Source organism: Emys orbicularis, chromosome 10, assembly GCF_028017835.1.
Source record: "Emys orbicularis isolate rEmyOrb1 chromosome 10, rEmyOrb1.hap1, whole genome shotgun sequence".
NCBI lineage: Eukaryota > Metazoa > Chordata > Testudines > Emydidae > Emys > Emys orbicularis.
The window spans coordinates 33,231,893-33,244,316 of NC_088692.1; the positions used below are offsets into that span (position 1 = coordinate 33,231,893).

Here is a 12,424-nt window from a genome sequence, read left to right on the forward strand (position 1 = left end):
TAGAGTACAACTGCACTTCCTTAGGGTTTTCAGAGTTAAGGCAAGCGGAAGGCAATGAAAAACAGAGATGGAAAATGATACATGCATATGCAGGAAATCTACAACAGAACATACTATTCTGTCTGCGAAAGAATTGAGAGACTAGATCTTTGAGGTGGTGAGAGCTGAGTCTCACCACTGATTTGAAAACAACCAGATGAGGATGAAATGTGAGACTCTCCTTTCAGGATGTAGGACTCCCAAGGCAAATACCTTAGAACAAAGATACCTGGGGGGTTAGGACCTTTGTTAAACCATGCGAGCAGGACTCTCGGGGGGAAAAAAAACCTTGCCAAATGCTCTCCTGGATTTTACTCCTAGGTTAAGCTACCCCTGGCCTTTGGTGGCTCTCTAGGATCACCGATTTGTAAAGGGATTATTGGGAAGGAGCTGTTTATTTCTTTGACTTCTAGGCCCCTGATAAGGTGATGATGTTTGGAAGGCAAGCACTGCCCTGTGCCGAAAGATATCCTATATGGGCTACCCATGAAACGAACTGCGAGCTTGATATGCTCCACAAAGAAGAAGCTGAAGATTTCTGTTGCACCAAAGGCCTGGTGTGGAGAAGTGCTCACTGTATGGCAGTGGTCCCCAACCTTTTTCGTCTGGCAGGTGCCAGACGACGAGCCACGGAGGACCGTGGCGGCGGACGAGCATCCGCCGAAATGCCGCCGACAAGCGGCAACGTCAATAGGCATTGCCGATGCCGCTGGTGGATGCTCATTCGCCAGCCAGTACACTGGCGCACTTAGACGCCCCGGCGGGCACCATGGCGCCCGCGGGCACCGCGGCGCCCGCGGGCACCGCACTGGGGACCCCTGCTGTATGGTATCAGGACAGAGCATCAAACGACTTACAAGTAGGCACTGCCATGCAGCCATCTGCAGGGGCGCTGGAACAATTTTTACAGTGGGGGTGCTGAGAGCCGGTGGACCAAACTGTAAACCCTGTATATGATGGAAATCATTTTAAGACAGGGGGTGCAACAGCACCTCCCATCACCCCTAGTTCCAACACCTATGGGCATCTGGCATGGTCAGCAGAACTGTGGGAATCTGAAATCAACCAGTTAATATTGGCAGCAGGGCCAGCTCCAGGCACCAGCCCAGCAAGCAAGTGCTTGGAGCGGCCAAGGGGAAGGGGCGGCACGTCGGGCTGTTCGGTGGCGGGTCCCTCTCGGAGGGAAGCACCTGCCACCAAATTCCTGCCGAAGAAGAAAGCGGCGCGGTGGAGCTGCCGCCGATCGCAATTGCGATCGCGGCTTTTTTTTTCTTTTCTTTTTTTTTCCGCCGCTTGGGGCGGCAAAAACCCTGGAGCCGGTCCTGATTGGCAGGTAGCGGGGCAGTTACAAAATTAGTAATACTGTGTTTGTATATTATTGCCATTTCTCCCACCCTTTTATTAAAAACAAAACAAAACAAAACAACCCCCCCCACACACACACCTCTTTGGGGCAGAGCCTGGCTCTTCATATACCTCTGTACCAGCACCCAATACATTCAGGGCACTTCTGTAAGGGAGAATGACTGGCTCAGCGTTACCAGAAATTTAGACCCTGGCTGAGTGACATTCTGGAGTAGTCATGAGAGCTTTTTCTACATTTTGTAACGTACCCATATTGAAGCAGAATTGCCTTGTCTACACAGGGATGTTAATGTGTGTCCTAAATTTTGTCATTGAGCGAGACCAGGGTTTACTTTGACCAGCTAACATGTTAAAACTACAACTTGGCTTGTCCACACTAGGATCTTAAAATATATGGGCTGACACCTTTTCTCCTGGTGAAGCCAAGGGCTTGGTGAAGATGACACTTAACAGGGAAGCAGCACTCTTTTCATGCTAGTCTTGCTCAATGGAAAAACACAGGACCTGAAAGCAACTAAACCAGGGGAGGGCAAACTACGGCCCGCGGACCGGATCCAGCCCATCAGGGTTTTCAATCCGGCCCGTGGGATTGCCAGCCCTGTGGCGCACCAGGGCTAAGTCAGGCTCCCTGCCTGCCCTGGCCCTGCGTCGCTCCTGGAAGCGGCCGGCACCATGTCCCTGTGGCTCCTGAGGGGGGTGGGGGGCCCAGGAATGGGGAACCGCGGCCAATGGGAACTTCGGGGGTGGTACCTGCAGGTGAGGGCAGCGCGCAGAGGAGCCACCTGCCCCGCCCCAAGGAGCCACTGCCAGACATGCTGGCCACTTCTGGGAGAGGTGCAGGGCCAGGGCAGGCAGGGAGCCTGCCTTAGTCCCGCTACATGCCGCTGCCACTCCAGAGCCACTTGAGGTAAGTGGCCCTGGGCCAGAGTCGGCACCCCAAACCCCTCCTGCACCCCACACCCCAACCCCCTGTGTTAAGCCCCCTGGCGCACCCCAACCCCCTCCCTCCTGCACCCCAACCCCCTGCCCTGAACTCCCCGCCACACCCCACACTCCTTGCCCTGCATACAATTTCCCCACCCAAATGTGGCCCTCGGGCCAAAAAGTTTGCCCACCCCTGAACTAAACCCAAAAGGGGCATGTATATAGCTTCCATTATGTCCACAGATAAACTGTACTGAGAGATTTCTTTCAAGACAGAGGTTCTGCTACTAGAAATATTTTTTAAATAGACTAACACCTTCAGTTTTATTGGAAGGTAATGGCCCAGAAATAAGAACATAAGAATGACCATAGTAGGTCAGACCAATGGTCCATCTTGTCCAGTATCCTGTCTTCTGACAGTGGACAGTGCCAGGTGCTTCAAAGGGAAGGAACAAAACAGAGCAATTATTGAGTGATCCATCCCATTGTCCAGTCCCAGATTATGACAGTCAAGAGACTTAAGGACATCCAGAGCATGGGGTTGCATCCCTGACCATCTTGATTAACAGGCATTGATGGACCTCTCCTCCATGAACTTATCTAATTCTTTTTTTAACCCAGTTTTATTTTTGGCCTTCACAACATCCTCTGGCAATGAGTTCCACAAGTACATTGCTTGAAGGAGGACTTTCTTATGTTTGCTTTAAAGCTTCTGCCTATTAATTTCATGGGGTGACCCTATGGTTCTTATGTTATATGAAGGGGTAAATAACACTTGCTTATTCACTTTCTCCACACATTCTATAAGACCTCTATCATATCCCCCCCTTAGTCATCTCTTTTCTAAGATGAACAGTCCCAGGCTTTTTAATCTCTCCTCATATGGAAGTTGTTCCATACCCCTAATAATTTTTTGTGTCCTTCTCTGTACTTTTTCCAATTCTATCATTTTTGAGATGGGGTGACCAGAACTGCATGCAAGCTTAATGGTGTGGCTGAACCATGGATTTCTATAGCAACATGAGGATATTCTCTATCTTATTATCTATCCATTTCCTAATGGTTCCTAACACTGTTTGCTTTTTTTTGCCTGCTGCTGAACACTGAGCAGATGTTTTCAGATAATTATCCATGATGACTCCAAGATCCCTTTTTTGTGAGGTAACAGCTAATTTTGATACGTATAGTAGAGATTATGTTTTCCAATGTGCATTACAGTATTTTGCATTTATCAACACTGAATTTTATCTGCCACTGTGTTACCCAGTCACCCAGTTTTGTGAGATCTATTTGTAACTGCTGGCAGTCAGCTTTAGACTTCATTATCTTGAGTAATTTTGTATTGTCTGCAAACTTTGCCACTTCCCTGTTTACCCCCATTTCCAGATCATTTATAAGTATGTTAAACAGCACTGGTCCCACTACAGACTGTTGTGGAGATTCCACTATTTACCTCTCTCCATTGTGAAAACTGACCATTTATTTCTACCCTTTGCTTCGTATCTTTTAACCAGTCACTGATCCCGGAGAGGACCTTCCCTCTCATCCCTTTACTGCTTCTTTGCTTAAAAGCCTTTGGTGAGGGACCTTGTCAAAGACTGTGAAAGTCCAAGTACAACTATATTGACTGGATCACCTTTGTCCAAATGTTTGTTGACCCCTTCAAAGAAGTCTAATATACTGATGAAGCATGATTTCCCGTTATAAAAGCCATATTGACTCTTCCCCAACATATCATGTTCATCTATGTATCTGGTAATTCTTTTCTTACAAACAAATTATCTGGTACTCTTTGGCTTATTATTCTGTAATCGCAGGATCTCCTCTGGAACCTTTTAAAAAAATTGGCGTTACGTTAGCTGTCAGTCATCTGTTACAGAGGCTGATTTAAGCGACAGGTTGCATACCACAGTTAGTAGTTCTGCAATTTCATATTTGAGTTCCTTCAGAATTCTTGGCTGACTACCATCTGGTCCTGGTGACTTATTACTCTTTTACTCAATCAGTTGTTCCAAAACCTCCTCTACTAACTCCTCAATCTGGGACAGTTCCTGAGATTTGCCACTTAAAAAGAATGGGTCAGGTGTGGGAGTCTCCCTCACATACTCTGCAGTGAAGACAGATGCAAAAAATGCATTTAGCTTCCTCACAACAGGGGGAAAACACCACAGCAGCCCAACATGGTAGCATTTAATTTCAGAAAGGGGAACTACACAAAAATGAGGAGGTCAGTGAAACAGAAATTAAAGGTACAGTACCAAAAGTGAAATCCCTGCAAGCTGCATGGAAACTTTTTAAAGACACTATAATAGAGGCTCAACTTAAATATATACCCCAAATTAAAAAACGCAGTAAGGGAACCAAAAAAGTGCCACCATGGCTAAACAACAAAGTAAAAGAAACAGTGAGAGGCAAAAAGGCATTCTTTAAAAAGTGGAAGTTAAATCCTAGTGATGAAAATAGAAAGGAGTATAAACTCTGGCAAATGAAGTGTAAAAATATAATTATTTTGGCCAAAAAAGAATTTGAAGAACAGCTAGCCAAAGACTAGCCAAAGTAATAGCAAAAAAATTTTTTAAGTATATCAGAAGCAGGAAGCCTGCTAAACAACCATTGGGGCCACTGGACGATCGAGATGCTAAAAGAGCACTCAAGGACGATAAGGCCATTGCGGAGAAACTAAATGAATTCTTTGCATCGGTCTTCACGCCTGAGGATGTGAGGGAGATTCCCAAACCCGAGTCATTCTTTGTAGGTGACAAATCTGAGGAATTGTCCCAGACTGAGGTGTCAGTAGAGGAGGTTTTGGAACAAATTGATAAACTAAACTGTAATAAGTCTCCAGGACCAGATAGTATTCACCCAAGAGTTCTGAAGGAACTCAAATGTGAAATTACAGAACTACTAACTATAGTCTGTAACCTATCATTTAAATCAGCTTCTCTAACAAATGACTGGAGGATAGCTAATGTGACACCAATTTTTAAAAAGGGCTCCAGAGGTGATCACGGCAATTACAGGCCATAATACTGAAGCCTGACTTCAGTACCGGACAAACTGGTTGAAACTATAGTCAAGAACAAAATTGTCAGACGCACATATGAATATAATTTGCTGGGGAAGAGTCAACATGGTTTTTGTAAAGGGAAATCATCCCTCACCAATCTGCTAGAATTCTCTGAGGGGGTCAACGAGCATGTGGACAAGGGGGATCCAGTGGATATAGTGTACTTAGTTTTTCAGAAAGCCTTTGACAAGGTCCCTCACCAAAGGCTCTTAAGCAAAGTAAGCTGTCATGGGATAAGAGGGAAGGTCCTCTCATGGATTGGTAACTGGTTAAAAGATAGGAAACAAGGGGTATGAATAAATGGTCAGTTTTCAGAATGGAGAGAAGTAAATAGTGGAGTCCCCCAGGGGTCTGTATTGGGACCAGTCCTATTCAACATATTCATAAATGATCTGGAAAAAGGGGTAAACAGTGAGGTGGCAAAATTTGCAGATGATACAAAACTACTCAGGATGGTTATGTCCCAGGCAGACTGCGAAGAACTACAAAAGGATCTCTCAGAACTGGGTGACTGGGCAACAAAATGGCAGATGAAATTCAGTGTTGATAAATGCAAAGTAATGCACATTGGAAAACATAATCCCAACTATACATATAAAATGATGGGCTCTAAATTAGCTGTTACCACTCACAGGAAAGATCTTGGAGTCATTGTGGATAGTTCTCTGAAAACATCCACTCAATGTGCAGCGGCAGTCAAAAAAGCTAACAGAACGTTGGGAATCATTAAGAAAAGGATAGATAATAAGGCAGAAAATATCATATTGCCTCCATATAAATCCATGGTATGCCCACATCTTGAATACTGCGTGCAGATGTGGTCACCCCATCTCAAAAAAGATATATTGGAATTGGAAAAGGTTCAGAAAAGGGCAACAAAAATGATTAGGGTATGGAATGGCTTCCGTATGAGGAGAGATTAGTAAGACTGGGACGATTAAGGGGGGGGAATATGATAGAGGTCTATAAAATCATGACTGGTGTGGAGAAAGTAAATAAGGAAGTGTTATTTACTCCTTCTCATAATACAAGAACTAGGGGTCAACAAATGAAATTAATAGGCAGAAGGTTTAAAACAAACAAAAGGAAGTATTTCTTCACACAATGCACAGTCAACCTGTGGAACTCTTTGCCAGAGGATGTTGTGAAGGCCAAAACTGTAACAGGGTTAAAAAAAGAACTAGATAAATTCATGGAGGATAGCTCCATCAATGCCTATTAGCCAGGATGGGCAGGGATGGTGTCCTTAGCCTCTGTTTGCCAGAAGATGGGAATGAGCAACAGGGAATGGATCACTTGATGATTACCTGTTCTGTTCATTCCCTCTGGGGTACCTGGCATTGGCCACTGTTGGAAGACAGAATACTGGGCTAGATGGACCTTTGGTCTGACCCAGTATAGCTGTTCTTATATTCTTATTATTAAAGCATGGAATTTCTATCCATAGAGATTTGATGGTACGGTTTGATTCATTTAGGGTTTTTACTATATTTGATTATGCGTTCCTTCACATATAGTTCCACTTCCCCATCAGTGTAACCTCTTCTGTCATTTCGACATCTTTTGTACCCTGGTATTACTGTGTCCCATTGATTATCCTCATTCCACCAAGTTTCTGTGATGCCTATTGTGGTGTTGCACTCCATATGTTTTATGGAAATATGCTACTGAGTGTGAATATAATGTAACTGGAATATACTTAATGCAGAAGGTCTCTTGTAAGGGATCATTACAAAGCTTATAATCTACTGAGTGTTCATCCTATTTGTATGTATGTGTCATTCTTGTATCTAAAACTAGAAATATGAAGTATAACTCTGAAGTCCTATTGTAATTATGCAAAGTGTGGGCCATTAATGGTGGTTTAGAACCTTGATGGCTCCCATTGACTAGGACAATTGGTTGTAAATGGCTCTGTTTACTTGCAAGCCTTCCTGTGAGTCATTCTGGAAAGAATGGAGGCTTGGGGTCTCACAGGACATGTAACCTGGTACTGGAATTCATCTTAAACCTGGTGCTTTTCCATTTAGAAGGAGGAGTGGGGACCCAGAGAGACAAAAGATTCCCGCCTTGTGCCAAAGCTATAAAAGGGGGTGGAACAGAACAAAGGGGTTGCCAGTCATGAGAAATCCCCTAGTTACCACCTGAGCTGGAACTAACAAGGACTGTACCGGGGAAAGGATTGGGCCCAAACTAGGAAGGAGTCTAGTCTGTGAAAGAAGCTTATTGGAACATCTCTGAGGGTGAGATTTACCTATATGTGGTTTCTTAATGTATTGGGCTTAGACTTGCATGTTCTGTTTTATTTTGCTTGGTAACTTACTTTGTTCTGTCTGTTTTACTTGAAACCACTTAAATCCTACTTTTTATACTGAATAAAAATCACAGTAAGTGATTAATACCTGGGGGAGCAATCAGCTGTGCATATCTCTCTATCAGTGTTATAGAGTGCAGACAATTTATGAGTTTACCCTGTATAAGCTTTATACAGAGTAAAACGGATTTGGGGTTTGGATCCCATTGGGAACGGGGTGCTGGAGACAGGAGTACTTGCTGAGCTGTTTTCAGTTAAGTCTGCAGCTTTGGGGGGGTGTTTCAGACCCTGGGTCTGTGTTGCAGCAGTCTAGCGTGTCTGGCTCAGCCAGACAGGGTTCTGGAGTCCCAAGCTGGCAGGGAAGACAGGCTCAGAGGTAGTTTCAGCACATCAGGTGACAGCCCCAAGGGGGTCTCTGTGACCGAACCCATCACACCTATTATATCAATATCCTCATTCAATACCAGGCACTCAAGTTCATGCATCTTAATATTTAGAGTTACTGCATTTGTATACAAGCACTTATAAAATGTGTCAAAGTTTAGTTGTCTGCCTTCATGTGATGTAACTGAATGGGACATTTTCATTTGCCTATTTTTCTTCAGTTTCTACCTGTACTTGATCAATCATAGACTATCAGGGTTGGAAGGGACCTCAGGAGGTCATCTAGTCCAACCCCCTGCTCAAAGCAGGACCAATCCCCAGACAGATCAATATATATCCTCTCCTGTTTACTAAGACATAGAGCCGGGCTGTTAATAAATCCGCCATAAGGGATGTCTGTTTGAACCGTGTGTTCATCCACACCTGTTGGCTTTCCCCCAGCGTTTAGTTTATTTCCACTAAATTTTTAATTTTACCTGCCAGCAATCTCGTTCTGTTTTGGTTTAGGTGGAGCCCATCTTTCCTATATAGGCTCCTCCTTTCCCAAAAGATTCCCCAGTTCCAAATAAAATCTAAATCCCTCCTCTCTACACCACTGTCTCATCCACCCATTGAGACCCTGAAGTTCTGCCTAACTGGCCCTGCGTGTGGAACTAGAAGCATTTCAGAGAATGCTACCATGGAGGTCTTGGTCTTTAATTCATTGTCCTCACCTGTACTGTTGGAAGCAAAGTAGCTGGGCTGTTCCCCCTTTGGAGAAAGAATCTCCTGAATGGGAGTTGTGAAAAGGCTGCCTGGTGAATCTACAGTTAAAATCTCCAGGCTACTTTCTGTAGTAGAATAGGCTGGGAATTCTTTTGAATAGGTGAAAACTTGATTAAGAACAAATTTATTCAGCTCTGATGAATCCTTAAATGCGCTCGGTGATGGCTGCTTTTGACATTAAATCCCATCAAAGGGAGCCAGGGATGACTAGATTAACTTTAACGGTGTAATCAATATTCCGAGTTTTTCAGTACCTCAGGCAACTGTACTGGATAACAAGGGCCTGGAAAAAAAGCATGTCAGGCCACAAGCTGCATCATACAAATAGGGTGACCAGATGTCCCGATAAAATCGGGTCTGTCCCGATATTTAACCCTTCGTCCCGCGTCCCGATCAATGTACGATCGGGACACCATTTGTACCACGTCCCCGCTCCTCCCCCTCCCAGCGCTTCCCGCCTCCTAACAGCTGTTTGGTGGCACCTAGTGCTTTCCAGGAGGGAGGGGGGAGGAGCGGATACAGACAGTACCCAACACACACAGCCGGACAAAATGGCAGCTTCGGAACTGAATTGGCTGGGAGCACGTTGGCTTCTCACAGCCTTAGTGATGTTTGCAACATGGATGCATTGGCTATGTTTTCATGCTGATGAAATACCTTGCATTAGTCTGTACCTTATTCATAAACCAGCAAACCAGCAGGGTTCCCCTACCGCCAGGAGATAGAAGGGATGAAAAGCAATAGCAGAGGTGTGAATCCCCTGTGGTTCAGTCAAGTTCTGCCCCTTAGCCTACCTGTGTGAGGGTTGATTGCAGTTAGTAACTCTGGGTTCCCAATGACAAGACAGCCTGGGGACTGAGCCCCACCCAGCTGCTCAATGGCACACTCCATCCACAGGAGGTCTTCAGTGACAGGCCTCTCCCAGAGCGTGCTGCCGTTGGTGCCCGAGACAGCAGTAACAAAGGCACATGGAGAGGAAAGGCCTGAAGAAAGAACACATTGCAGAGGGAAGAGTACTGTCCTCCCCTCTACCTGTCCGTGCACACAACCAGTTCAGTGGGATAACTTGTCCCCCCCCCCAGATGACCAGCATTCATGTTTCCCCTTTATATTCACACTGTCTCTCAATTCTCCCTCTTTCTTCTGGCTTGGTGAATAGTGGTTCCTGCTTCGGGACTGAGAGAAGACCGCAGCACGGCTAGACACGTGCTGCACAGACATCGAATGTTAGCTCTTTGGGAGATTTATTCCTCATCTCTGTTGAGGACAACTCCACCCACCCAAGGGGTCTCTGTCATTGCAGCATTACTGACCAGCACTAAAAGAGAAAGCACACCCCTCACCACTATGCCTCTGTCTGTTTCTGCTTAGAGTCACAGTTACTTACCTTCATCTGAGCAGGATCTGTTAACACTGCTGCTGCCATTGGTATCTTTGAAAACGAAGATAACATCTTGCACTTTGTCTTCGTTCACATCTTCTACAGCCAGAAACTTGTAGGTCACTGCAGAGAGATCACAAACCGGATGCTAGAAAGCAGTGCTTGGATCAACAGGATTGAAGGGCACAGTGACAACGCAGGTAAACTGGAGGAAAATGCATTTTCTTAAAAGCCTGGTTGCTGCCCCCTCCCTTTTTCTTTGGGAAAGCAATGCCAAGATAGATCAGCACTTCATTTATACTAGTGTGAGAACAGTGCCTAACACAGGGGGATCTCTGGTCTAGGATCGGGGTCCCTAGGCACTACCACAAAAATACAACAACAGTTGTATCCAGCAGTAAATATTAGGAAACCTTATGCAGTTAGAGGAGTCAAACAGTTGAGAATTTGATAATGTCTGAAACTGTGCTAATGTAATACACTGATTTAGGGCATGCAATTCTCTCTCTCTAATGGCTGGAACTTGCAGATATAACAGCCTGGTACTAGGTCTTAGTCAATGGAGCTCTCCTTTAGCTCAGAAGGTAGAGGCCAGTGGGTCTATAAGCACTGGGTTTGATCCCTGCTGATGTGCGCAATGTCTGTGTAATGTGGCCATGGTTTGTTACGCTAGGAACACACAAGACAGAAGCACTGCTCCTCCCCTTAAACTGAAGGAGGACAATTAAAGTGGCATAGCAAGCTGTGAGGGCAGAGAAGGCTGTAGTGTCAAAGGTCTGGCATATAATGGAGCTCTACCTAGCTTTTCACACACGAGTTCAGTAAAAGGACATTTCTCTTCAGAATTAAGCATGAGAGTAATTTACAAGATTCTCTCCCTTCACTAATCCAATGAAGGTAAGATAGAAGTACTCATTTCTGATGGACGAAGGACCCCATTACTGCTCTTAAGTCTCAGGTCAAAGGCACCTAAAGAACATTTTAAGTTAAAGTTCAACCACAATAAAGGTCAATTCTGTAAAAACATCCTCTCAAGCTTTGCCCAACCAAGGGCCAATCTGCTACCTTTCTAGTGCTTGAGGGCAGCACTAATTTGCCTATGTATAAAAGATTTCAAACACCTACCAGAAGGCCACTCCAATTAAGATAGGACATTGCATATCAAGACCTGGGATACCTGCAGCTCACACTTTCATGGGCAACGTCCTTGCTGGCCCTAGACCAGGGGTAGGCAACCTATGGCATGCGTGCCCAAGGCGGCACGCGAGCTGATTTTCGGTGGCACTCACACTGCCCGGGTCCTGGCCACCGGGGGGCTCTGCATTTTAATTTAATTTTAAATTAAGCTTCTTAAACATTTTAAAAACCTTATTTACTTTACATACAACAATAATTTAGTTATATATTATAGACTTATAGAAAGAGACCTTCTAAAAACGTTAAAATGTATGACTGGCACGCAAAACCTTAAATCAGAGTGAATAAATGAAGACTCGGCACACCACTTCTGAAAGGTTGCCAACCCTTGCCCTAGATTGAGGCCACCCTTTGGGCAGGGTTCTACAATCCTGATTATGATGAGCACAGGGAAATGAGCGCTTAGAAATACTGTTTAGTCCATCAGACTCACCCGCACGGTCATATTTCCTGTTCCATGTCCTTTGTGAAACAGGCCTCACTGGACACGGGATGATGAACGAAAAGGCAAACACCACAATCAGGCACAGGAATAATGAGAGGAAGAAGGCAGCAGTGCGCCATCGGGAGAGCTGAGACAAGCGGGTGGGCTTCCTGCAGAGACCTTCTTTCTCTGCACAGTTCTCATGGTTATCTGGAGCTTTCCCATCCTCATTCTTCAGAGGGTGGATCTCTGCTTCCAAGTCCTTGTTATCCATCACAGAATACTCATCAGACAATTTGCATCACCTGCAGTAACAGAAAGGACGGTGTTACAATAGACTTGGGAATAGATCAAAGAAAGCAAGGTACAGGATATTCAGTCACTACCTCAGAGCTTCGGATTGGAAAGCACTGAGTTAACAACAATGGCACAGCAGGAAAAAAAACTCTAGGTGTTAAATAGGAGCTAAGCAAATAATATCACATGGCCTCAGCACAGCTTCATGTGAAACAGGAAACAACGACTGGTATTAGAAGATTCCCACGCTGCAAGGAGGGGAGAAAA

General features: G+C 45.0%; 1 protein-coding gene across 1 annotated transcript in view; it reads right to left on the bottom strand.

Moving 5' to 3' along the window:
• FAM234A (family with sequence similarity 234 member A) overlaps positions 1–12,424 on the bottom strand; it is a 48,049-nt gene that overhangs the window by 10,484 nt on the left and 25,141 nt on the right. Inside the window, exons 2-4 of the mRNA XM_065412368.1 lie at positions 11,870–12,165; positions 10,246–10,362; positions 9,653–9,841 (exon numbers count right to left, since the gene is read on the bottom strand). Coding sequence (XP_065268440.1) covers positions 9,653–9,841; positions 10,246–10,362; positions 11,870–12,134 — 571 coding nt within the window. The 5' untranslated portion in view covers positions 12,135–12,165. The remainder of the gene's footprint in view (positions 1–9,652; positions 9,842–10,245; positions 10,363–11,869; positions 12,166–12,424) is intronic.